General features: G+C 50.0%; 1 protein-coding gene across 2 annotated transcripts in view; it reads left to right on the forward strand.

Annotated features, from left to right (window-relative positions):
• APBB1 (amyloid beta precursor protein binding family B member 1) overlaps positions 1-4993 on the forward strand; it is a 40276-nt gene extending 35283 nt beyond the window's left edge. For both annotated transcript variants that reach the window (XM_044284950.1, XM_044284951.1), the window contains one exon: positions 3537-4993. In XM_044284950.1, coding sequence (XP_044140885.1) covers positions 3537-3698 — 162 coding nt within the window. In that variant the 3' untranslated portion in view covers positions 3699-4993. The remainder of the gene's footprint in view (positions 1-3536) is intronic.
• Positions 4994-25656: the final 20663 nt, after the last annotated feature.

The following is a 25656-nucleotide window of genomic DNA, read 5'->3' on the forward strand; positions in this document are numbered from 1 at the left end:
CATGAGACGGGATGATGGCTGCTGTCACGTCCCAGCCATCTCCCCCATAGTCATCACTGGCAGTGGAGGCCATATTGATGACATGTGATGCTGCTTATTTTCTATTTATTTTTTCCGATGGGCTGCTCCGCTCCCTCGCTGTGCCCCCCGTTCTGTAAATCCATACCATCGGTACAGGGAGGAGGAGACGGCCGAGTTTCTCAGGGGGCGTGTCCTTCTCCAGGGGTGTGAGCTGGCCAATCGCAGCAGAGAGAGAAAAGCTGAGAAACATAGCCGTCTCCTCCTCCCTGTACCGATAATATGGATTTACATACAGGGTGGGAAACCAGAACGGGGGGCACAGCGAGGAAACGGAGCAGCCCATTCGGAAAAAAAATAATAATAAGTGATAACTCATGTCATTGATATGCCCTACAAAAACTATAGCTAAAGAGATGGCAGAATCTTCGGTGTCCCCTATGTTCCCTGGAGCTACGCTATCCTCTCCAGACACTAGCAGTGGTGTTAGCGCACCGGGGTATTAACGCGCTTCACTCAGCTTTTTGTCTTTAGCCCTGACTAAACTTATGTTGTGTAGAGGCAAGGGGGGACTAAACGTGCCAACGCTCAGCCTGTTTATATAGACACGGCTTAGATTGGATTATTACTCTAGCACCCCCATGGTCACTGGTACCATCGCAGTCCTCAGTAATTACAGGAGATACCGTGATAGCATGGAGCGAAGTCCGTAAAACAGCTGGATTAAGTGATAGGAGGTGCAGGATGGCGACGCGGAGGAGATGTCCATCAGAGGGCAGCACCACTTCCCTGGTGAGGTCACTACTCAGTCACTTAGGGAAACTGGAAATACCCAAGACTATCCTGTTCACAAAGTATCCAGAACAGCAGACATCTTAAAGCAGAGATGCCTAACCTGCGACCCTCCAGCTGTTGTAAAACTACAACTCCCACCATGCCCTGCTGTAGGCTGACAGCAGTAGGCTCTCTGGGTATGCTGGGAGTTGTAGTTTTGCAACAGCTGGAGGACCGCAGGTTGAGCATGCCTGTCTTAAAGGATTGGAGTAGGTCGTGTAGAGCAGGGACAGGTGGAGGAAATCCCGTTTTCATTTATATCCCTTTAACATACCCAGCGTTTCTAGGAACCCCAGTCATCTAGATGCACGCCCGAAATGTGGGCCGACAGAGGCCGACCTGCCCCATTGCATTTGGCAATGCCTCAGATGCAGACATTTTGGAGAGAAGTGGTAGATTGGATTTCTGATACACAGGGGCAAGGGATATCCTTCTCTCCGGAGGCGATACTCTTCCATATCCTTACTGAGTATCATAAACCCCCTCTGATAGCGGCCTTGTTGGTAGACACGAAGGGGTCTCTTACATTGGTTGAAGCCAACTGTTCCACTGGTATCTGATGACACATTACATGTCTAGACACAAAAAGATAAAAAGACGGCTGGTTTCTTCCGTAGATGGAAGGCGTTTATTAGCAGACGTACGCCACAAGCTGACCGTGTGTCCCTCAGGCAAGCTTTTCAGTATTCAGAATGGTGTGCTAGAGAAGGGCTGAAGGGCCACATCCCTCCACACGAGGGTTATTATATCCGGAATAATCTCCTTTTCTTCCTGGTGAACTTTGATGAAAACAATAAAAATTTATAAAAAACATAGCCAGGTCTTTATATGCTAATGTCAGGAGCTGTGAAAGATCCTCTTTAATCCACTGTAGTAATCATGTAGCATTACAATCCTCATCATTTCTGGCTGTATCCGCTGCTGCCCCCGCTCCTGCCTTGTAGTAATCATAGGGCGTGTACATATGATAATGACTGTGATGTCACTGCATCACCCACAATGCATTTGAGCTGTTGTTGTAATGTTACCTATTCATACCTAGGTGGCACTATTGCATAAGCTACTAGCATCATCACTATTAAGGGTTAACTGTCCAGGTCTGATTTCTTTTACATTCTATACACATAATATATACAGACATTTGGGCACCATTTGACTTTTTCCATACTCTCAAATTGATGTACAGATAAGAATATAATGGACCTTGTGCTATCACAGATGTTTGTGTCTCCTCGGTTACTCCAACGCTTGGTTGATTGTTAGTTAAAATAACGCCATCTTCCCTGAACCAGGACTCATTAACACAGTCTACGCTTTAGGAGTACATGCGTTCCTAGTGAGAAATGTATAAGATAATAGATGCATTGACGTCTTTCATAATGGTCAACAATATAAAACAATACATACGTCCTATTGATTATCTTATACTAAAAAGGTAATGTCCATTATACATACCCATCACAGATTTCCTGCTTCATCAATAGACATTAAACCACAGGGGTAATTAGTACCAGATGTGTCTATCCTTATCACAGTCATAAATCTAAACAGCAGGACGGCGATTGTATGATACAAAGGTAACACATGTTATATGAAAATAAAATCGCATATATATATATATTAGCAGCATTACATTCACAGGGATAATACCCTCAGGACTGCCGCTCCGGATACAGGATTACTCCCATAGGCAAAGGATATCCGTAAACCTCAGCCATAAATAAAGTGCACACAGCGCCACAAGACGAACCAGTACACATAGGAGACAATAACGGGATACCTTGAGAAAACGACCGCGAAACACGTGTCGGGATTCAGGACTGTATATTTTACTATGTGTACTGGTTCGTCTTGTGGAACTGTCTGCACTTTATTTATGGCTGACGTTTACGGATATCCTTTGCCTATGGGAGTAATCCTGTATCCGGAGGGGCAGTCCTGAGGGTATTATCCCTGTGAATGTAATGCTGCTAATATATATATGTGATTTTATTTTCATATAACATGTGTTACCTTTGTATCATACAATCGCCGTCCTGCTCTTTAGATTTTGGGTATATCATTGATGCTTTGACGGACAGCTTCATACCGGGCCTTCCTTGCTGTGTATTGGGTGGCAGTCATAAATCTGTAAGGAGATCAGAACGACTCTGCTCGGACTGGTACATCTACAGAGAAGAGATGATGTGACCCGTGTCCTCTCCAGGAACCTCTTTCGGCCTACTTTAAAATACATACAAGATGGGGAATATAACACAACGTATATCACATCCACTATCATTAGGGTATTGTGATGTAAATGTTATATACAGCTGCTGTCCCCGCTCCTGCCTTGTAGTAATCATTATAGGATTATAATCCTCATCATTTCTGGCTGTATCTGCTGCTGTCCCCGCTCCTGCCTTGTAGTAATCATTATAGGATTACAATCCTCATCATTTCTGGCTGTCCCCGCTCCTGCCTTGTAGTAATCATTATAGGATTACAATCCTCATCATTTCTGGCTGTCGCTGCTCCTGCCTTGTAGTAATCATTATAGGATTACAGTCCTCATCATTTCTGGCTGTCCCCGGTCCTGCCTTGTAGTAATCATTATAGGATTACAGTCCTCATCATTTCTGCCTCCCCAGGGTCGGTCTCTGCTCCCTCCCGCTTATCTCTAACCTTCTCTCCGTTTTCCTCAGCTGCGATATCAGAAGTGCTTGGACGCGCGGCCTCAGAGCGTCTCCTGTCTGCCCGCTCCTCCTGACTCAGTTGCCCGCCGCGTCGGCTCCAGTGTCCGAAGAGGAGTGCAGTCCCTGATCGGCTCCTTCAAAACCAAGCGTCCTGGAGGACAGACACCTTGACTCTCCAGTGACATCTGCGCCCGCCCTGCGCGGTCTGCTGGGTGCAGCATGTATGTTCTTTAGTCTTGTATCCCGCTATTGGAAGGGCAGAAAGACACTCTAGTGATGGGGTTACCTCTGGAATACCAGGACCCTGTATGAGGCCTTCTGAAGAGCAATAAGGCGACAGAAATCTGCCGGGACCTTGTCTTTGGGAGGTTGTTATTGTGCTTGTGTATATAATGTGTCTGTGTGGTGTAACGTCTAACACATTAATATCACGCGTGTGCAGCCTGAAAACTCCGTGTTCTGGACTGCTCCCACGTGGCATCTATTGGAGCAGTCATGACCTCGTAGTTGTGATAGCACAGTGTCCACCTTCCATCGATGACCTCTGGCCTGGCGCAGAGCAGTCCCTCTTCTGGTGCATGACATGTAGTTCTTCAGCACGCCATGCAGAGCAGAATGGGGGCTATATTGCTCCGCATCTTAGAAGCCAGTAGCATAGCAGATTTCAATCGTGGCCTGATGTGGGAACCTGCCAGTGATGACCAAAATCTGACTTCATTCTGCAGTCCCAATGAGTCCCTTACTGGTGCTGATCCTGACCTTGCCGTTCTTAGCATCAAGACATTTGTGATGTGACCCCACTCTACTTGGTGTGAACCCATGCAGCTGTGACCTGGGTTTGCACCTTGGTACAGTGGTGGTGCGTCATTAACACCCCCAGCGTGCAGTCACCTCGCCGTGGTTGGAGGATAACGCGGCATTAAACCATGTAGCTGCTGCTCCGTGTGTGATAACACTACATCGAAGCAAACCCCTGTCTCTGTTCATGCTGCGTGTACTATAACTCTACGCCTCTAGAATTCTGCCAGCGGAAGGTTCCCGCGGCAGAGGGTAACATATGAGAGCCCCATAAGGTTATTTACAGTTGTAGTTGTATTTATTGCACCTTTTCTCTTTATATAATTTAATACATTGTGAGATTGAGGTTTGGAAACGGTTTCTGATCCAGCTGACCCTCTCTCCCATGTTTGCTTAGACCATGTATGTGAGCGATCAGACGTGTGTCATATAGAAGCTGTTGTGCGTGAAACGCCGATATACCCTAGTTCTGGAACACACTGATGTATGACTGGTCTATGTGATGAGCTGGTATACCAGAGCTTGCCAGGGTATGAATGGTGTGTGCGGTGTCCTGGAACACGCACCTGAGTGGCAGCTGAACCCCTGTTTGTGCACTACTGTCATTGTTAACACTAAAATCCTCTGTTATATCCAATCTAATGAAATAAAAGCCTAACCCGACAGATCGGGCGCGTGCGTGTCTTCTCTGTCTGCAGCTTCCACCTGCTGTTAAAGTGGCACCCTCTACTTACCACCAGATGTCTCTACAAGAGTTCAGCATAAAATAAACATGCAAGGTTAGAAGCTAACAGAAGGGCAGGGTCTGAGATGGAAGGGCAGGGTCTGAGATGGAAGGGCAGGGTCTGAGATGGAAGGGCAGGGTCTGAGATGGAAGGGCAGGGTCTGAGATGGAAGGGCAGGGTCTGAGATGAAAGGGCAGGGTCTGAGATGGAAGGGCAGGGTCTGAGATGGAAGGGCAGGGTCTGAGATGGAAGGGCAGGGTCTGAGATGGAAGGGCAGGGTCTGAGATGGAAGGGCAGGGTCTGAGATGGAAGGGCAGGGTCTGAGATGGAAGGGCAGGGTCTGAGATGGAAGGGCAGGGTCTGAGATGGAAGGGCAGGGTCTGAGATGGAAGGGCAGGGTCTGAGATGGAAGGGCAGGGTCTGAGATGGAAGGGCAGGGTCTGAGATGGAAGGGCAGGGTCTGAGATGGAAGGGCAGGGTCTGAGATGGAAAGGCAGGGTCTGAGATGGAAGGGCAGGGGATGAGAAAGGCAGCAGATGAGGATGGAAGGGCAGGGGATGAGAAAGGCAGCATATGAGGATGGAAGGGCAGGGGATGAGAAAGGCAGCAGATGAGGATGGAAGGGCAGGGGATGAGAAAGGCAGCAGATGAGGAGGGAGGGCAGGGGATGAGAAAGGCAGCAGATGAGGAGGGAGGGCAGGGGATGAGAAAGGCAGCAGATGAGGAGGGAGGGCAGGGGATGAGAAAGGCAGCAGATGAGGAGGGAGGGCAGGGGATGAGAAAGGCAGCAGATGAGGAGGGAGGGCAGGGGATGAGAAAGGCAGCAGATGAGGAGGGAGGGCAGGGGATGAGAAAGGCAGCAGATGAGGAGGGAGGGCAGGGGATGAGAAGGCAGCAGATGAGGAGGGAGGGCAGGGGATGAGAAAGGCAGCAGATGAGGAGGGAGGGCAGGGGATGAGAAAGGCAGCAGATGAGGAGGGAGGGCAGGGGATGAGAAAGGCAGCAGATGAGGAGGGAGGGCAGGGGATGAGAAAGGCAGCAGATGAGGAGGGAGGGCAGGGGATGAGAAAGGCAGCAGATGAGGAGGGAGGGCAGGGGATGAGAAAGGCAGCAGATGAGGAGGGAGGGCAGGGGATGAGAAAGGCAGCAGATGAGGAGGGAGGGCAGGGGATGAGAAAGGCAGCAGATGAGGAGGGAGGGCAGGGGATGAGAAAGGCAGCAGATGAGGAGGGGAGGGATAGGGATGAGAAAGGCAGCAGATGAGGAGGGAGGGCAGGGGCTGATAAAGAAAGCTGAAGAAGGAGGGCAGGGGCTGAAACAAAAAGCAGCTTAGGAGGAAGGGCGGGGGCCGAGAAAGAGGGCTAGGGGTTAAAGAAGGGCAGGGGCTGAGGAGGGAGCGCAGGGGCTGAGAAAGAAGGGCAGGGCCTGAGAAAGAAAGCGGCTGAGGAGGGACAGCAGAGGCTGAGAAAGAGCATCTGAGGATGGGAGGGCAGGGGCTATGGAGGAGGGGAGGGCAGATGCTGAGAAAGAAGTGCAGGGGCTGAGAAAGAAGTGCAGGGTCTGAGATGGAAGGGCAGGGTCTGAGATGGAAGGGCAGGGTCTGAGATGGAAGGGCAGGGTCTGAGATGGAAGGGCAGGGTCTGAGATGGAAGGGCAGGGTCTGAGATGGAAGGGCAGGGTCTGAGATGGAAGGGCAGGGTCTGAGATGGAAGGGCAGGGGATGAGAAAGGCAGCAGATGAGGATGGAAGGGCAGGGGATGAGAAAAGCAGCAGATGAGGAGGGAGGGCAGGGGATGAGAAAGGCAGCAGATGAGGAGGGAGGGCAGGGGATGAGAAAGGCAGCAGATGAGGATGGAAGGGCAGGGGATGAGAAAGGCAGCAGATGAGGAGGGAGGGCAGGGGATGAGAAAGGCAGCAGTTGAGGAGGGAGGGCAGGGGATGAGAAGGCAGCAGATGAGGAGGGAGGGCAGGGGATGAGAAAGGCAGCAGATGAGGAGGGAGGGCAGGGGATGAGAAAGGCAGCAGATGAGGAGGGAGGGCAGGGGATGAGAAAGGCAGCAGTTGAGGAGGGAGGGCAGGGGATGAGAAAGGCAGCAGATGAGGAGGGAGGGCAGGGGATGAGAAAGGCAGCAGATGAGGGAGGGCAGGGGATGAGAAAGGCAGCAGATGAGGAGGGAGGGCAGGGGATGAGAAAGGCAGCAGATGAGGAGGGAGGGCAGGGGATGAGAAAGGCAGCAGATGAGGAGGGAGGGCAGGGGATGAGAAAGGCAGCAGATGAGGAGGGAGGGCAGGGGATGAGAAAGGCAGCAGATGAGGAGGGAGGGCAGGGGATGAGAAAGGCAGCAGATGAGGAGGGAGGGCAGGGGATGAGAAAGGCAGCAGATGAGGAGGGAGGGCAGGGGATGAGAAAGGCAGCAGATGAGGAGGGAGGGCAGGGGATGAGAAAGGCAGCAGATGAGGAGGGAGGGCAGGGGATGAGAAAGGCAGCAGATGAGGAGGGAGGGCAGGGGATGAGAAAGGCAGCAGATGAGGGATGGCAGGGGCTGATAAAGAAAGCTGAAGAAGGAGGGCAGGGGCTGAAACAAAAAGCAGCTTAGGAGGAAGGGCGGGGGCCGAGAAAGAGGGCTAGGGGTTAAAGAAGGGCAGGGGCTGAGGAGGGAGCGCAGGGGCTGAGAAAGAAGGGCAGGGCCTGAGAAAGAAAGCGGCTGAGGAGGGACAGCAGAGGCTGAGAAAGAGCATCTGAGGATGGGAGGGCAGGGGCTATGGAGGAGGGGAGGGCAGATGCTGAGAAAGAAGTGCAGGGGCTGAGAAAGAAGGGCAGGGCTGAGAAAGAAGGGCAGGGGCTGAGAAAGAAAGGAGCTGAGGAGGAAGAGCAGAACATGTTTAGTTTAGTTAATCGAGCATGTCCTCGAAGCCTGTCGTCTTACTGAAAGGGTAGTAGATGCATGGAAGGGAATCCACTGTCAGTGGGGGATATTTATCAAAACTGGTGTAAAGAAAAACTGGCTTATTTGCCCCCAGCAACCAATCGGATTCCACCTTTAATTTTTTAGAGCTACGACCACTAAGCCAGTTTTCCTTTTCACCATCTTTGATAAATCTATAAACCTGGAGGGGATAATCCTATATCTGTCCTAAGCTAGAAAGGCTGCCTAGATTGGGCAGGAGGAGTCTCACATCTGCAGCGCTCGTTATTTCCAGAAGTTCCACATTAGGTTTGTCTTTGACACTGGCTGTTCATCTAGCGGAAGAGATTTCAGTTCTGTGACTATTTCAGCCTTCACGTTTCACACCTCGTCCTCTGTGTGGTCGAGCATGCATGTACAGTACAGACCAAAAGTCTGGACGCACCTTCTCATTCAAAGAGTTTTCTTTATTTCCATGACTATGACAATTGTAGATTCACACTGAAGGCATCAAAACTATGAATTAACACATGTGGAATTATATACATAACAAAAAAGTGTGAAGCAACTGAAAATATGTCATATTCTAGGTTCTTCAAAGTAGCCACCTTTTGCTTTGAATACTGCTTTGCACACTCTTGGCATTCTCTTGATGAGCTTCAAGAGGTAGTCACCTGAAATGGTCTTCCAACAGTCTTGAAGGAGTTCCCAGAGATGCTTAGCACTTGTTGGCCCTTTTGCCTTCACTCTGCGGTCCAGCTCACCCCAAACCATCTCGATTGGGTTCAGGTCCGGTGACTGTGGAGGCAGGGTCATCTGGCGCAGCACCCCATCACTCTCCTTCATGGTCAAATAGCCCTTACACAGCCTGGAGGTGTGTTTGGGGTCATTGTCCTGTTGAAAAATAAATGATGGTCCAACTAAACGCAAACCGGATGGAATAGCATGCCGCTGCAAGATGCTGTGGTAGCCATGCTGGTTCAGTATGCCTTCAATTTTGAATAAACCCCCAACAGTGTCACCAGCAAAGCACCACCACACCATCACACCTCCTCCTCCATGCTTCACGGTGGGAACCAGGCATGTAGAGTCCATCCGTTCATCTTTTCTGTGTCGCACAAAGACACGGTGGTTGGAACCAAAGATCTCACATTTGGACTCATCAGACCAAAGCACAGATTTCCACTGGTGTAATGTCCATTCCTTGTGTTCTTTAGCCCAAACAAGTCTCTTCTGCTTGTTGCCTGTCCTTAGCAGTGGTTTCCTAGCAGATATTCTACCATGAAGGCCTGATTCACACAGTCTCCTCCTAACAGTTGTTCTAGAGATGTGTCTGCTGCTAGAACTCTGGGTGGCATTGACCTGGTCTCTAATCTGAGCTGCTGTTAACCTGCGATTTCTGAGGCTGGTGACTCGGATGAACTTCTCCTCCGCAGCAGAGGTGACTCTTGGTCTTCCTTTCCTGGGGCGGTCCGCATGTGAGCCAGTTTCTTTGTAGCGCTTGATGGTTTTTGTGACTGCACTTGGGGACACTTTCAAAGTTTTCCCAATTTTTCGGACTGACTGACCTTCATTTCTTAAAGTAATGATGGCCACTCGTTTTTCTTTACTTAGCTGCTTTTTTCTTGTCTAATAGGTCTCTGCGGACAGTGACATTAGCTGCGCCACATCTCCTGTGTAAAGTGTGCACATCCGAAAAATATCAGTGACATCCAGTGTACTTTTTCCGTAGACGGTGTCCGCTGTGGACAGTGACATTAGCTGTGCCATATCTCCAGTGTAAAGTGTGCACATCCCAAAAATATCTGTGACATACAGTGCACATTTTCAATAGACTGTGTCCGCTTCGGACAGTGACCTTACCAGTGCCACATCTACTGTTTAATGTGCGCTTCATAAAAAGTATCTCACATACAGTGCACTTTTTCCACAGACAGTGTCCGCTTCTGACAGTGACCTAACCAAGGCCACATCTGCAGTGTAACGTGTGCGCTTCAAATTTATTTATGATATACAGTGTACTTTTTTTGCGTAGACGCTGCGGACAGTGACATTACCGGTGGTACCTCTCCTGTATAACGTTTCCTCATCCCAATTACCTGTGACACTGTGACATTCCCTGTAATTTTTCATTAGCCGCTGGTGACAGCATTGACATTATCTGCGGGATATCTCCTGTGTGACGTGTCCACATCCCAAATACCTTTTTAAATATGTTTGCGCATACACTTACAAATCATACGCTACTGTACGTGTGACAGACTTTCAATCGTATATAACTTTTAATATGCTCAAGGCGAGCAGTAAGGGACGGGGAAGTGGCCGCGCTGCTGATGGTGCACACAGAGGTCGTGGCCCTGGGCACGGTGACACTGTGTCTGCTGCCAGAGCACAAGAAACACACTCATCCACGAGACCCAGCTTCATGTCCTAGTTTGCAGGTCGCCGCAGGATAGCGTTCTCGATGTCAGACCAGTGCGACCAGGTGGTCGGTTGGATTGCAGCAGATAATGCTTCCAGTCAGTTAAGCACCATCCTGTCTTCCACCAAGTCCAGTCTCAGCAGCCAAGAGTCTGCTAAGCACAATCCTCACCCTCCCACCATGGAGAGTCTGGGCAAACAAGTGATCCCACACTTGGATATTCCGAGGAGCTATTTTCTGCGCCATTCCTTGATTTGGCCCTCTCGCCAAGCACGCTTGAAAATGGACAGATCTTGTGCCCTGATTCCCAAACTCTTGAGCATCCACAATCACAAGAAGATGACGGTGGGGAATGGCAATTACAGTTTAATGAGGTGGATGATGATGATGAGACACAGTTGCCAATAACTCGACGGCAATTACTGTCTCAAGAGGTTGATGAAGAGGATGAGACACAGTTGTCAATAACTGAGGTAGCTGTTAGGTCAACAAGTCAGGAGGATGAGCAGAGTAAGGAAGTGGAAGAGGAGGTGGTGGACGATGAAGTTACTGACCCAACCTGGGAAGGTGGAAAGCCGAGCGAGGACAGCAGTACAGAGGGGGAGGGATCTGCTGCACCGCAACAGGCTGGAAGAGGCAGTGGGGTGGCCAAAGGGAAGTCTGTTCCCCAGAGCACACCCTTGAGGAAATCTCCCTTGCCAAGTGGTAGGTGTTCCGCAGTCTGGCGCTTTTTTGAGGAAAGTTTGGACGACAAAACAATTGTAATCTGCAACCTGTGCCATACAAAAATGAGCAGCGGCGTGAACACTATCAACCTCATCACCACCAACATGATCCGCCACATGGCATCAAAGCACCATAATAGGTGGGCCGAACGCCTGGTTCCACAATAAGTGTCTGTGGGTCACACCACTGCCTCCTTTTCCCCTGTGTTACGTGCTGGCCAAGTCCAAGACATAGGCCCTGCACCTGGACCTTTGCAAGCACCATCAGCGACCACATCCACTTCTGTGTCCCAGCGCAGCATACAAATGTCCTTACTAGAGTTGAGCGAACACCTGGATGTTCGGGTTCGAGAAGTTCGGCCGAACATCCCGGAAATGTTCGGGTTCGGGATCCGAACCCGATCCGAACTTCGTCCCGAACCCGAACCCCATTGAAGTCAATGGGGACCCGAACTTTTCGGCACTAAAAAGGCTGTAAAACAGCCCAGGAAAGAGCTAGAGGGCTGCAAAAGGCAGCAACATGTAGGTAAATCCCCTGCAAACAAATGTGGATAGGGAAATGAATTAAAATAAAAATTAAATAAATAAAAATTAACCAAAATCAATTGGAGAGAGGTCCCATAGCAGAGAATCTGGCTTCACGTCACCCACCACTGGAACAGTCCATTCTCAGATATTTAGGCCCCGGCACCCAGGCAGAGGAGAGAGGTCCCGTAACAGAGAATCTGTCTTCATGTCAGCAGAGAATTAGTCTGCATGTCATAGCAGAGAATGAGGCTTCACGTCAGCCACCACTGCAACAGTCCATTGGCATATATTTAGGCCCAGCACCCAGGCAGAGGAGGGAGGTCCCGTAACAGAGAATCTGTCTTCATGTCAGCAGAGAATTAGTCTGCATGTCATAGCAGAGAATGAGGCTTCACGTCAGCCACCACTGCAACAGTCCATTGGCATATATTTAGGCCCAGCACACACACAGGCAGAGGAGAGAGGTCCCGTAACAGAGAATCTGGCTTCATGTCAGCAGAGAATCAGTCTGCATGTCATAGCAGAGAATCAGGCTTCACGTCAGCCACCACTGCAACAGTCCATTGGCATATATTTAGGCCCAGCACCCAGGCAGAGGAGAGAGGTCCCGTAACAGAGAATCTGGCTTCATGTCAGCAGAGAATTAGTCTGCATGTCATAGCAGAGAATGAGGCTTCACGTCACCCACCACTGCAACAGTCCATTGTCATATATTTAGGCCCAGCACACACACAGGCAGAGCAGAGAGGTCCCGTAACAGACAATCTGGCTTCATGACAGCAGAGAATCAGTCTGCATGTCATAGCAGAGAATGAGGCTTCACGTCACCCACCACTGCAACAGTCCATTGGCATATATTTAGGCCTAGCACACAGGCAGAGCAGAGAGGTCCCGTAACAGACGATCTGGCTTCATGTCAGCAGAGAATCAGTCTGCATGTCATAGCAGAGAATGAGGCTTCACGTCAGCCACCACTGCAACAGTCCATTGGCATATATTTAGGCCCAGCACCCAGGCAGAGGAGGGAGGTCCCGTAACAGAGAATCTGTCTTCATGTCAGCAGAGAATTAGTCTGCATGTCATAGCAGAGAATGAGGCTTCACGTCAGCCACCACTGCAACAGTCCATTGGCATATATTTAGGCCCAGCACACACACAGGCAGAGGAGAGAGGTCCCGTAACAGAGAATCTGTCTTCATGTCAGCAGAGAATTAGTCTGCATGTCATAGCAGAGAATCAGGCTTCACGTCAGCCACCACTGCAACAGTCCATTGGCATATATTTAGGCCCAGCACCCAGGCAGAGGAGAGAGGTCCCGTAACAGAGGATCTGGCTTCATGTCAGCAGAGAATTAGTCTGCATGTCATAGCAGAGAATGAGGCTTCACGTCAGCCACCACTGCAACAGTCCATTGGCATATATTTAGGCCCAGCACACACACAGGCAGAGGAGAGAGGTCCCGTAACAGACAATCTGGCTTCATGTCAGCAGAGAATTAGTCTGCATGTCATAGCAGAGAATGAGGCTTCACGTCACCCACCACTGCAACAGTCCATTGGCATAAATTTAGGCCCAGCACCCAGGCAGAGGAGAGAGGTCCCGTAACAGAGAATCTGTCTTCATGTCAGCAGAGAATTAGTCTGCATGTCATAGCAGAGAATCAGGCTTCACGTCACCCACCACTGCAACAGTCCATTGGCATATATTTAGGCCCAGCACCCAGGCAGAGGAGAGAGGTCCCGTAACAGAGAATCTGTCTTCATGTCAGCAGAGAATTAGTCTGCATGTCATAGCAGAGAATGAGGCTTCACGTCAGCCACCACTGCAACAGTCCATTGGCATATATTTAGGCCCAGCACCCAGGCAGAGGAGGGAGGTCCCGTAACAGAGAATCTGTCTTCATGTCAGCAGAGAATTAGTCTGCATGTCATAGCAGAGAATGAGGCTTCACGTCAGCCACCACTGCAACAGTCCATTGGCATATATTTAGGCCCAGCACACACACAGGCAGAGGAGAGAGGTCCCGTAACAGAGGATCTGGCTTCATGTCAGCAGAGAATCAGTCTGCATGTCATAGCAGAGAATCAGGCTTCACGTCAGCCACCACTGCAACAGTCCATTGTCATAAATTTAGGCCCAGCACCCAGGCAGAGGAGAGAGGTCCCGTAACAGAGAATCTGGCTTCATGTCAGCAGAGAATCAGTCTTCATATCATAGCAGAGAATCAGGCTTCACGTCAGCCACCACTGTAAGAGTCAATTTTCATAAATTTAGGCCCAGAACCCAGGCAGAGGAGAAAGGTCCCGTAACAGACAATCTGGCTTCATGTCAGCAGAGAATCAGTCTTCATATCATAGCAGAGAATCAGGCTTCACGTCACCCACCACTGTAAGAGTCAATTTTCATAAATTTAGGCCCAGAACCCAGGCAGAGGAGAAAGGTCCCGTAACAGACAATCTGGCTTCATGTCAGCAGAGAATCAGTCTTCATATCATAGCAGAGAATCAGGCTTCACGTCACCCACCACTGCAACAGTCCATTGGCATATATTTAGGCCTAGCACACAGGCAGAGCAGAGAGGTCCCGTAACAGACAATCTGGCTTCATGACAGCAGAGAATCAGTCTGCATGTCATAGCAGAGAATCAGGCTTCACGTCAGCCACCACTGCAACAGTCCATTGGCATATATTTAGGCCTAGCACACAGGCAGAGGAGAGAGGTCCCGTAACAGACAATCTGGCTTCATGTCAGCAGAGAATCAGTCTGCATGTCATAGCAGAGAATGAGGCTTCACGTCACCCACCACTGCAACAGTCCATTGTCATAAATTTAGGCCCAGCACCCAGGCAGAGGAGAGAGGTCCCGTAACAGACAATCTGGCTTCATGACAGCAGAGAATCAGTCTGCATGTCATAGCAGAGAATCAGGCTTCATGTCAGCCACCACTGCAACAGTCCATTGTCATATATTTAGGCCCAGCACCCAGGCAGAGGAGGGAGGTCCCGTAACAGACAATCTGGCTTCATGTCAGCAGAGAATTAGTCTGCATGTCATAGCAGAGAATCAGGCTTCATGTCAGCCACCACTGCAACAGTCCATTGGCATATATTTAGGCCTAGCACACAGGCAGAGGAGAGGTTCATTCAACTTTGGGTAGCATCGCAATATAATGGTAAAATGAAAATAAAAATAGGATTGAATGAGGAAGTGCCCTGGAGTCCAATAATATATGGTTATGGGGAGGTAGTTAATGTCTAATCTGGACAAGGGACGGACAGGTCCTGTGGGATCCATGCCTGGTTCATTTTTATGAACGTCAGCTTGTCCACATTGGCTGTAGACAGGCGGCTGCGTTTGTCTGTAATGACGCCCCCTGCCGTGCTGAATACACGTTCAGACAAAACGCTGGCCGCCGGGCAGGCCAGCACCTCCAAGGCATAAAAGGCTAGCTCTGGCCACGTGGACAATTTAGAGACCCAGAAGTTGAATGGGGCCGAACCATCAGTCAGTACGTGGAGGGGTGTGCACACGTACTGTTCCACCATGTTAGTGAAATGTTGCCTCCTGCTAACACGTTGCGTATCAGGTGGTGGTGCAGTTAGCTGTGGCGTGTTGACAAAAGTTTTCCACATCTCTGCCATGCTAACCCTGCCCTCAGAGGAGCTGGCCGTGACACAGCTGCCTTGGCGACCTCTTGCTCCTCCTCTGCCTTGGCCTTGGGCTTCCACTTGTTCCCCTGTGACATTTGGGAATGCTCTCAGTAGCGCGTCTACCAACGTGCGCTTGTACTCGCGCATCTTCCTATCACGCTCCAGTGCAGGAAGTAAGGTGGGCACATTGTCTTTGTAGCGTGGATCCAGCAGGGTGGCAACCCAGTAGTCCGCACAGGTTAAAATGTGGGCAACTCTGCTGTCGTTGCGCAGGCACTGCAGCATGTAGTCGCTCATGTGTGCCAGGCTGCCCAGGGATAAGGACAAGCTGTCCTCTGTGGGAGGCGTATCGTCATCGTCCTGCCTTTCCCCCCAGCCACGCACCAGTGATGGACCCGAGCTGCGTTGGGTGCCACCCCGCTGTGACCATGCTTCATCCTCATCCTCCTCCACCTCCTCCTCATCCTCGTCCTCCTCGTCCTCCAGTAGTGGGCCCTGGCTGGCCACATTTGTACCTGGCCTCTGCTGTTGCCAAAAACCTCCCTCTGAGTCACTTCGAAGAGACTGGCCTGAAAGTGCTAAAAATGACCCCTCTTCCTCCTCCTCCTCCTCCTCCTCCTGGGCCACCTCCTCTTCCATCATCGCCCTAAGTGTTTTCTCAAGGAGACATAGAAGTGGTATTGTAACGCTGATAACGGTGTCATCGCCACTGGCCATGTTGGTGGAGTACTCGAAACAGCGCAACAGGGCACACAGGTCTCGCATGGAGGCCCAGTCATTGGTGGTGAAGTGGTGCTGTTCTGTAGTGCGACTGACCCGTGCGTGCTGCAGCTGAAACTCCACTATGGCCTGCTGCTGCTCGCACAGTCTGTCCAGCATGTGCAAGGTGGAGTTCCACCTGGTGGGCACGTCGCATATGAGGCGGTGAGCGGGAAGGCCGAAGTTACGCTGTAGCGCAGACAGGCGAGCAGCAGCAGGATGTGAACGCCGGAAGCGCGAACAGACGGCCCGCACTTTATGCAGCAGCTCTGACATGTCGGGGTAGTTGTGAATGAACTTCTGCACCACCAAATTCAGCACATGCGCCAAGCAAGGGATGTGCGTCAAATTGGCTAGTCCCAGAGCTGCAACGAGATTTCGCCCATTATCACACACCACCAGGCCGGGCTTGAGGCTCACCGGCAGCAACCACTCGTCGGTCTGTTGTTCTATACCCCGCCACAACTCCTGTGCGGTGTGGGGCCTGTCCCCCAAACATATGAGTTTCAGAATGGCCTGCTGACGTTTACCCCGGGCTGTGCTGAAGTTGGTGGTGAAGGTGTGTGGCTGACTGGATGAGCAGGTGGAAGAAGAGGAGGAGGAAGCCGAGAAGGAGGAGGTGGCAACAGGAGGCAAAGAATGTTGCCCTGCGATCCTTGGCGGCGGAAGGACGTGCGCCAAACAGCTCTCCGCCTGGGGCCCAGCTGCCACTACATTTACCCAGTGTGCAGTTAGGGAGATATAGCGTCCCTGGCCGTGCTTACTGGTCCACGTATCTGTGGTTAGGTGGACCTTGCCACAGATGGCGTTGCGCAGTGCACACTTGATTTTATGGGATACTTGGTTGTGCAGGGAAGGCACGGCTCTCTTGGAGAAGTAGTGGCGGCTGGGAACAACATACTGTGGGACAGCAAGCGACATGAGCTGTTTGAAGCTGTCTGTGTCCACCAGCCTAAATGACAGCATTTCATAGGCCAGTAGTTTCGAAATGCTGGCATTCAGGGCCAGGGATCGAGGGTGGCTAGGTGGGAATTTACGCTTTCTATCAAATGTTTGTGAGATGGAGAGCTGAACGCTGGCGTGTGACATGGTTGAGACGCTTGGTGACGGAGGTGGTGGTGGTGGTGTTGGTGGTACATCCCCTGTTTGCTGGGCGGCAGGTGCCAACGTTCCTCCAGAGGCGGAGGAAGAGGCCGAGGCGGCAGCAGCAGAATAGGCCGAGGCGGCAGCAGCAGAAGAGGTAGCAGGGGGAGCCTGAGTGACTTCCTTGGTTTTAAGGTGTTTACTCCACTGCAGTTCATGCTTTGCATGCAGGTGCCTGGTCATGCAGGTTGTGCTCAGGTTCAGAACGTTAATTCCTCGCTTCAGGCTCTGATGGCACAGCGTGCAAACCACTCGGGTCTTGTCGTCAGCACATTGTTTGAAGAAGTGCCATGCCAGGGAACTCCTTGAAGCTGCCTTTGGGGTGCTCGGTCCCAGATGGCGGCGGTCAGTAGCAGGCGGAGTCTCTTGGCGGCGGGTGTTCTGCTTTTGCCCACTGCTCCCTCTTTTGCTACGCTGTTGGCTCGGTCTCACCACTGCCTCTTCCTCCGAACTGTGAAAGTCAGTGGCACGACCTTCATTCCATGTGGGGTCTAGGACCTCATCGTCCCCTGCATCGTCTTCCACCCAGTCTTGATCCCTGACCTCCTGTTCAGTCTGCACACTGCAGAAAGACGCAGCAGTTGGCACCTGTGTTTCGTCATCATCAGAGACATGCTGAGGTGGTATTCCCATGTCCTCATCATCAGGAAACATAAGTGGTTGTGCGTCAGTGCATTCTATGTCTTTCACCGCTGGGGAAGGGCTAGGTGGATGCCCTTGGGAAACCCTGCCAGCGGAGTCTTCAAACAGCATAAGAGACTGCTGCATAACTTGAGGCTGAGACAGTTTCCCTGGTATGCATGGGGGTGATGTGACAGACTGATGGGGTTGGTTTTCAGGCGCCATCTGTGCGCTTTCTGCAGAAGACTGGGTGGGAGATAATGTGAACGTGCTGGATCCACTGTCGGCCACCCAATTGACTAATGCCTGTACCTGCTCAGGCCTTACCATCCTTAGAACGGCATTGGGCCCCACCATATATCGCTGTAAATTCTGGCGGCTACTGGGACCTGAGGTAGTTGGTACACTAGGACGTGTGGATGTGGCAGAACGGCCACGTCCTCTCCCAGCACCAGAGGGTCCACTAACACCACCACGACCATGTCCACGTCCGCGTCCCTTACTAGATGTTTTTCTCATTGTTATGGTTCACCACAACAACAAATATATTATTTGGCCCAATGTATTGTATTCAAATTCAGCGGGATATAAATTTGAGGCCTAGTATTTAGGCGCTGGGTCACCGGTATGGATTTAGTGACAGAATTAGACTTGGAAATGCACAGAAGCGTGTGTGTGAAGTTATTCTGAATGACCCAATGTGCACCTTGAATATTATATACCCTTTTAGGGATAGATTTCAAATAGCTCTGATATAGCAGAAACCACTAAATTATGAAATTGCTAAATTGGGAATTGTATTTCAACCCAGAACAAAAAATGTGCTTTGACGGACACTAAATAACTTTCCCAGCCACAACAGGACAGCGGTAACGAGAGATTTAGCGGGATATAAATTTGAGGCCTAGTATTTAGGCGCTGGGTGACAGGTATGGGTTTAGTGCCAGAATTAGACTTGGAAATGCACAGAAGCGGGTGTGTGTGAAGTTATTCTGAATGACCCTATGTGCACCTTGAATATTATATACCCTTTTAGGGATAGATTTCAAATAGCTCTGATATAGCAGAAACCACTAAATTATGAAATTGCTAAATTGGGAATTGTATTTCAACCCAGAACAAGAAATGTGCTTGAACGGACACTAAATAACTCGCCCAGCTACAGCACTAAGGACAGATTTAGCGGGATATAAATTTGAGGCCTAGTATTTAGGCGCTGCGTGACAGGTATGGGTTTAGTGCCAGAATTAGACTTGGAAATACACAGTAGCGGGTGTGTGTGAAGTTATTCTGAATGACCCAATGTGCACCTTGAATATTATATACCCTTTTAGGGATAGATTTCAAATAGCTCTGATATAGCAGAAACCACTAAATTATGAAATTGCTAAATTGGGAATTGTATTTCAACCCAGAACAAGAAATGTGCTTGAACGGACACTAAATAACTCGCCCAGCTACAGCACTAGGGACAGATTTAGCTGGATATAAATTTGAGGCCTAGTATTTAGGCGCTGGGTGACCGGTATGGATTTAGTGACAGAATTAGACTTGGAAATGCACAGAAGCGGGTGTGTGTGAAGTTATTCTGAATGACCCTATGTGCACCTTCAATATGATCTACCCTTTTAGGGATAGATTTCAAATAGCTCTGATATAGCAGAAACGACTAAATTATGAAATTGCTAAATTGGGAATTGTATTTCAACCCAGAACAAAAAATGTGCTTTGACGGACACTAAATAACTTTCCCAGCCACAACAGGACAGCGGTAACGAGAGATTTAGCGGGATATAAATTTGAGGCCTAGTATTTAGGCGCTGGGTGACAGGTATGGGTTTAGTGCCAGAATTAGACTTGGAAATACACAGTAGCGGGTGTGTGTGAAGTTATTCTGAATGACCCAATGTGCACCTTGAATATTATATACCCCTTTAGGGATAGATTTCAAATAGCTCTGATATAGCAGAAACCACTAAATTATGAAATTGCTAAATTGGGAATTGTATTTCAACCCAGAACAAGAAATGTGCTTGAACGGACACTAAATAACTCGCCCAGCTACAGCACTAGGGACAGATTTAGCTGGATATAAATTTGAGGCCTAGTATTTAGGCGCTGGGTGACCGGTATGGGTTTAGTGACAGAATTAGACTGGGATATGGCCAAAAAATAAACAGACTATTGCTGGTTAAATGCACTTGGTGATGGGCGCAGCTTGCCCCTGATTTAGTATATGGCCAAAAAATGAACAGACTATTGCTGGTTAAATGCACTTGGTGTGACAGCTTCACCCTGATGTAGGCTTTAGCCAAAAAACAACCACACCATTGAGGGTTAAATGCACTTGGTGACAGGCGCAGCTTGCCCCTGATTTTGTATATGGCCAAAAAATGAACAGACTATTGCTGGTTAAATGCACTTGGTGTGACAGCTTCACCCTGATGTAGGCTTTAGCCAAAAAACAACCACACCATTGAGGGTTAAATGCACTTGGTCGCAGATTGTGCTGGCGCACCACAAGACACAAAATGGCCGCCGATCACCCCAGAAAAATGTGACTGACAAACGGTCTGTGCAGCCTAAAAACAGTGAGCAATTGAGGATCAGCAGCTCAATGATCCACAGCTGCAGATCGATCAGTTAATCAAGTCCTTTGGAGGAGTTAATCTGCCTAATCTCGCCCTACTGTCGCAGCCGCAACCTCTCCCTACGCTAATCAGAGCAGAGTGACGGGCGGCGCTATGTGACTCCAGCTTAAATAGAGGCTGGGTCACATGGTGCTCTGGCCAATCACAGCCATGCCAATAGTAGGCATGGCTGTGATGGCCTCTTGGGGCAAGTAGTATGACGCTTGTTGATTGGCTGCTTTGCAGCCTTTCAAAAAGCGCCAAGAAAGCGTCACAAAAGCGCGAAGAAAGCGACGAACACCGAACCCGAACCCGGACTTTTACGAAAATGTCCGGGTTCGGGTCCGTGTCACGGACACCCCAAAATTCGGTACGAACCCGAACTATACAGTTCGAGTTCGCTCATCCCTAGTCCTTACCCCAGGCATTTGAACTCAAGCGCAAATACCCAGCCACACACCCACAAGCCATAGCACTAAATGCGCACCTTTCCAAATTACTGGCTCTAGAAATGTTGCCATTTAGGGCCTTCCGCAGCCTGATATACGTGGCCGTCCTGCAACATGGTCGTTGCCTTTCCAGTCAGCTCCCGTTCTTCACAAGTGAGGAGTGGGCATGGATGTCTGACCTCTGTGAGGTTATAAGAAACTTTGAGGAATCAACACAGATGGTGAGCGGCGATAACGCTATTATCAGCGTAACAATCCCACTTCTGTGTCTACTTAAATGCCCGCTGCTCACAATTAAGGACAACGCTTTGCATGTGGGAGAGGTGGAAATGGGTGAAGACATTACACAGGGTGATAGCCAGACCACCCTCAGTTCGTCTTATCCGCTCGAAATGGTCGATGAAGAAGAGGAGGTGCAGGAGACGGTTGCCTCATCTACAGAGGGTAGTACCCATGGAAGTTTAATTCCATCTGTTCAGCGTGCATGGGCAGAAGAGGAGGAATAGGATGAGGAGATTGAGAGTGATCCTCCTGATGAGGACAGCGAAGTCTTGCCTATTGGTACTGTGGCACACATGGCTGACTTCATGTTAGGCTGCCTTTCCCTTGATCCGTGCGTTATACGCATTTTGGACAACACGGATTACAGGTTGTTCACCCTTCTCGACCCCCGCTACAAAGAGAACTTCTCATCTCTCACTCCTGTGGTGGAGAGGACGAGCAAAACGGTGCAATACCAGAAGATCCTTGTTGAAAAATTGCTCCAAAACTTTCCATCTGACAACGCTGGCGGCAGAGTCCGTAGTTCCTTGGCCAACCGAGGAGGGGAGACAAGGGGAACACACAGCAGATCCAACAGAGGCAGGGCAACACTCTCCAAAGCCTGGGACAGTTTCTTGACACCCCGCCAGCACCCTCACCCTGATGCGCGGCCTAGTGTCACAAGGAGGTAAAAGTTTTGGAAGATGGTGAAGGAGTACGTAGCAGACCGTGGCAGCATCCTCAGTGATCCCTCAGTGTCTTACAACTACTGGGTGTCCAAGCTGGACACGTGGCACAAACTGGCTCTCTACTCCTTGGAGGTGCTGGCCTGCCCTGCCGCAGCGTTTTGTCTGAGCGGGTATTTAGTGCTGCTGGTGGCAATAACAGATAAGCGTATCCGCCTGTCAACTGAAAATGCTGACAGGTTGACTCTTATAAAAATGAACAAGGCCTGGAATGACCATGACCTCTCGACTCCACCAGAGAAATGCGGCTGAACATGAAGGCACTTTAAATGTGTTGTTTATAATGTACTGAATACACTGTATTCCCATGCAACCCTTCCACCACAAACAAGGGTATATGGTTCAATCTTCCTTTTCTTATCCTCCTCCTCCACTTCCATCATATCAACATGCTTATTCATAGCATATAATGCCCTCACATAGCTCACCAGCAGGCCCTCGCATATAATTTTTTACAGGGTCAGCTCAGCTGCAGGCCCTCGCACATAATTTTTTACAGGGTCAACTCAACAGAAGGCCCTCGCATATAATGTTTCACAGTGTCAGCTCACCTGCAGGCCCTCACCTAAAATGTTTTACAAGGTCAGCTCACCAGCAGGCCCATGCATATAATTTTTTAGAGGCTCAGCTCACCAGCAGGCCCTCACCTAAAATGTTTTACAAGGTCAGCTCAACAGCAGGCCCATGCATATAATTTTTTAGAGGGTCAGCTCACCAGCAGGCCCTCACCTAAAATGTTTTACAAGGTCAGCTCAACAGCAGGCCCATGTATATAATTTTTTAGTGGGCCAGCTCACCAGCAGGCCCTCGCATATAATGTATTACAGGGTTAGCTCACCAGCAGCACCTCGCATATAATTTTTTTCAGGGTCGGCTCACCAGCAGGCCTTTACCTTCAATCTTTTACAGGGTCAGCTCACCTGAAGGCCCTCGCATATAATTTTTTGGAGGGTCAGCTCCCCAGCAGGCCCACACCTAAAATCTTTTACAGGGTTTGCTCACCTGCAGGCCCTCACCTAATTATACCTAATAGGTAATTTGCGCGCATGAGGCCTTGCTTGGGTGTGGTAGCTGTAGCCATTTCTCAGGCTCCCTCTCCGGAATCGAACCCTGATTCCCTGTTACCCATAGTCACCATGGTTTGCGCTGACATTAGCATCGAAAGTTGATAGGCCAGACGTCTGAATGGATCGTCACTGTCACGGGGACGTGCGATCGGCCCCAGGTTATCTAAAGTCACCAAAGCGGCAGCAGGCCCTCACCCATAATGTTTTAGATAGTCAGATCAGCAGGCCCTTGCTCCAAATGTTTTTAAGGGTCACCAGCAGGCCATCAATCATAATTTTTCAAGGCTGTGTATGATGCCCTCCTTTATGTGTAACAAAGGGTGTATTGGAGCGCCGGTTCCTTGTAATTTTTGGCAGCCCTTTCACTTAGTGCATAGGCTTTATGAGTGTAGGAGTCCCACTACCTGAACTATTGTACCACGATATGAATGAGGCCCTCCTTTATGTGATATACAGGTTGTATCGGAGCCTCTTCCTTGTAATTTTTGGCAGCACTTGCACTTTATATACAAATAAATATACAGGAAAGAATGTTTCGGTTTTGTGCGTATCATTATCAGTCTGTAAAAGTGGCGTACTACTTGGACAGCATCGTTCCCAGCAGTGACCTGGGAGTCCAAGATGCATCCAGACATCCTCCCCGTGCTGTTCCCGAACCATTTCGGTGGTGTTTCCATAAATTTCTGACCTTTTCCTATGAACCAGACGCTATGGAATTAATGTGCTGTCACTCCCTCGCCACATGCTGTCACTCCCTCGCTAGGTGCTGTCACTCCCTGGCCACGTGCTGTCACTCCCTGGCCACGTGCTGTCACTCCCTGGCCACGTGCTGTCACTCCCTGGCCACGTGCTGTCACTCCCTCTCCAGGTGCTGTCACTCCCTCTCCAGGTGCTGTCACTCCCTCTCCAGGTGCTGTCACTCCCTCGCCACGTGCTGTCACTCCCTCGCCACGTGCTATCACTCTCTCACCACGCCCTGTCACCCCCCACCATTCTATCACTCCTGTCCCACATCTGGTCACCTCACCATACCCTGCCACCATGCTGGCGATCCTTAGCCACCGCTGTTGTGCTGTCCTGGGCCAGCACTGGTGCTGCATCTCTTACCATGCAGCTACTGCCTCTCAGAATCCATCGACCCAGACCGTCTGGTCCTCCTCTGCTCACTCCAGTTGGTCCGGCTGCTGGAGTCTAGTGGTTCCTCTTCTTGGTCTCGTGTCTTCCTGTAGGGCACATGTGCTTTCTAATCTTACCTTGTTTCCTCACTATAAGTACTGCCTGTCCTCTTGGTGCTTTGCACTATTGCTTCTGACTTCTGTGGGTCAGTTTCCTAGTCCACAGGGACCATTCTAAGAGGTAGCAGCCTAGGAGTTCCTTATCCTGTGTTGTGGTTAATGGATGAAAACTAGTGGAATCTCAAAGTCAAACCAGTTGGTACAATGGGTCCACATCCACTGTCCGTTACACCACCTAACCACATCCTGCCATCTACCAACCCCTGTCACCTCCTACCATACCATGCCAGTCTACCACACCCTGTCACCTCATCGCACCATCCATGCCACCACACACTGCTATCCACACACCTTACCTTGTTTTTTCTTTGCCACTTTCCTCACCTTGTCACCTCACCACACATTGCCGATTCCCCCACCACATATTTGCCTCCTCCCAAGGTAAGACTTTGCCTCAGCTGTGGACTATATCAGGTGCTCAACATTTTCGCTATGAATCTCTGAGAGGCCGGGAATAGATAGAAACATCTAATATATAAAGCTGAGTGTGTATGTGTGTCCGCTAAAGGAATCTGCACGTCGCATTTACAATCACGAAATTTGGCACACAGGTACATCAGGGGTCCGGGAAGGTTTTAGACCGGGTCTCAGCTCTCTAGCATGTACCGTTCCTGAGATATTCCCAAAAAATGCAATGTGGCACATCACATGACCTACAATAGCCAATAGAAGTCTGCAGGTCTTTCTCCTCATATGCCAACTGCCATACACACGGTCACATGTCCCTTATCAGCCAATAGAAGCTCGCAGATCCTTATTCTCCACATACACACAGTTTTACACCAGGTTTCCATAACAACCCGGCTATTTTTCTTCACTGCTGTAGGTCAGCTTTAAAGGGTCAGAGCACTGTGGATGACACTGTTAAGGGAGCAGAGAGCTGTTCAGGGGGCAGGTAGGGTGGCCATTCTGGCAACCCTTAAAAGACCGACTTAAAAACTCTGCCCCCAGTCCCGCTAAGCCACACCTCTATCTGGTTAGGCCACGCCCCTGGCCCACTCTGCAGATGCCGGGTATTGAAAAAATGACGGTAAAAGTCAACTTCTGTCAACTGCAGGGGTGGTGACTTTCTCCCTGCAGCTCACACTCAGACAGCACAGTGCTGCTGTCTGAGAGTGAGCTGTTCAAAAAGACATCCCTGTGTCTGTCCAGGCCCTGCACCCTAGGGGCAGGCTACTGTCACAGTTAAGGAGGCCAGTGTTAAGGGGTAGATTGCTGTAGAGGCAACTGTTAAGGGGGCGGGGTGTTCTGGAAATCACTGTTAAGGAGATGGGGTACTGTGGAGGTCACTAATAAAGGGCAGCAGCTGTGGAGGTCTCTTAAGCGGGCGGGATGCTGTGGAGTTCACTGGGAGTAGGCACTGTGGAGGTCTCTGTTAATGGGGCAGGGAACGGTGGAGGTCA

The sequence above is a fragment of the Bufo gargarizans genome, chromosome 3, assembly GCF_014858855.1.
Source record: "Bufo gargarizans isolate SCDJY-AF-19 chromosome 3, ASM1485885v1, whole genome shotgun sequence".
Taxonomy (NCBI): Eukaryota; Metazoa; Chordata; class Amphibia; order Anura; family Bufonidae; genus Bufo; species Bufo gargarizans.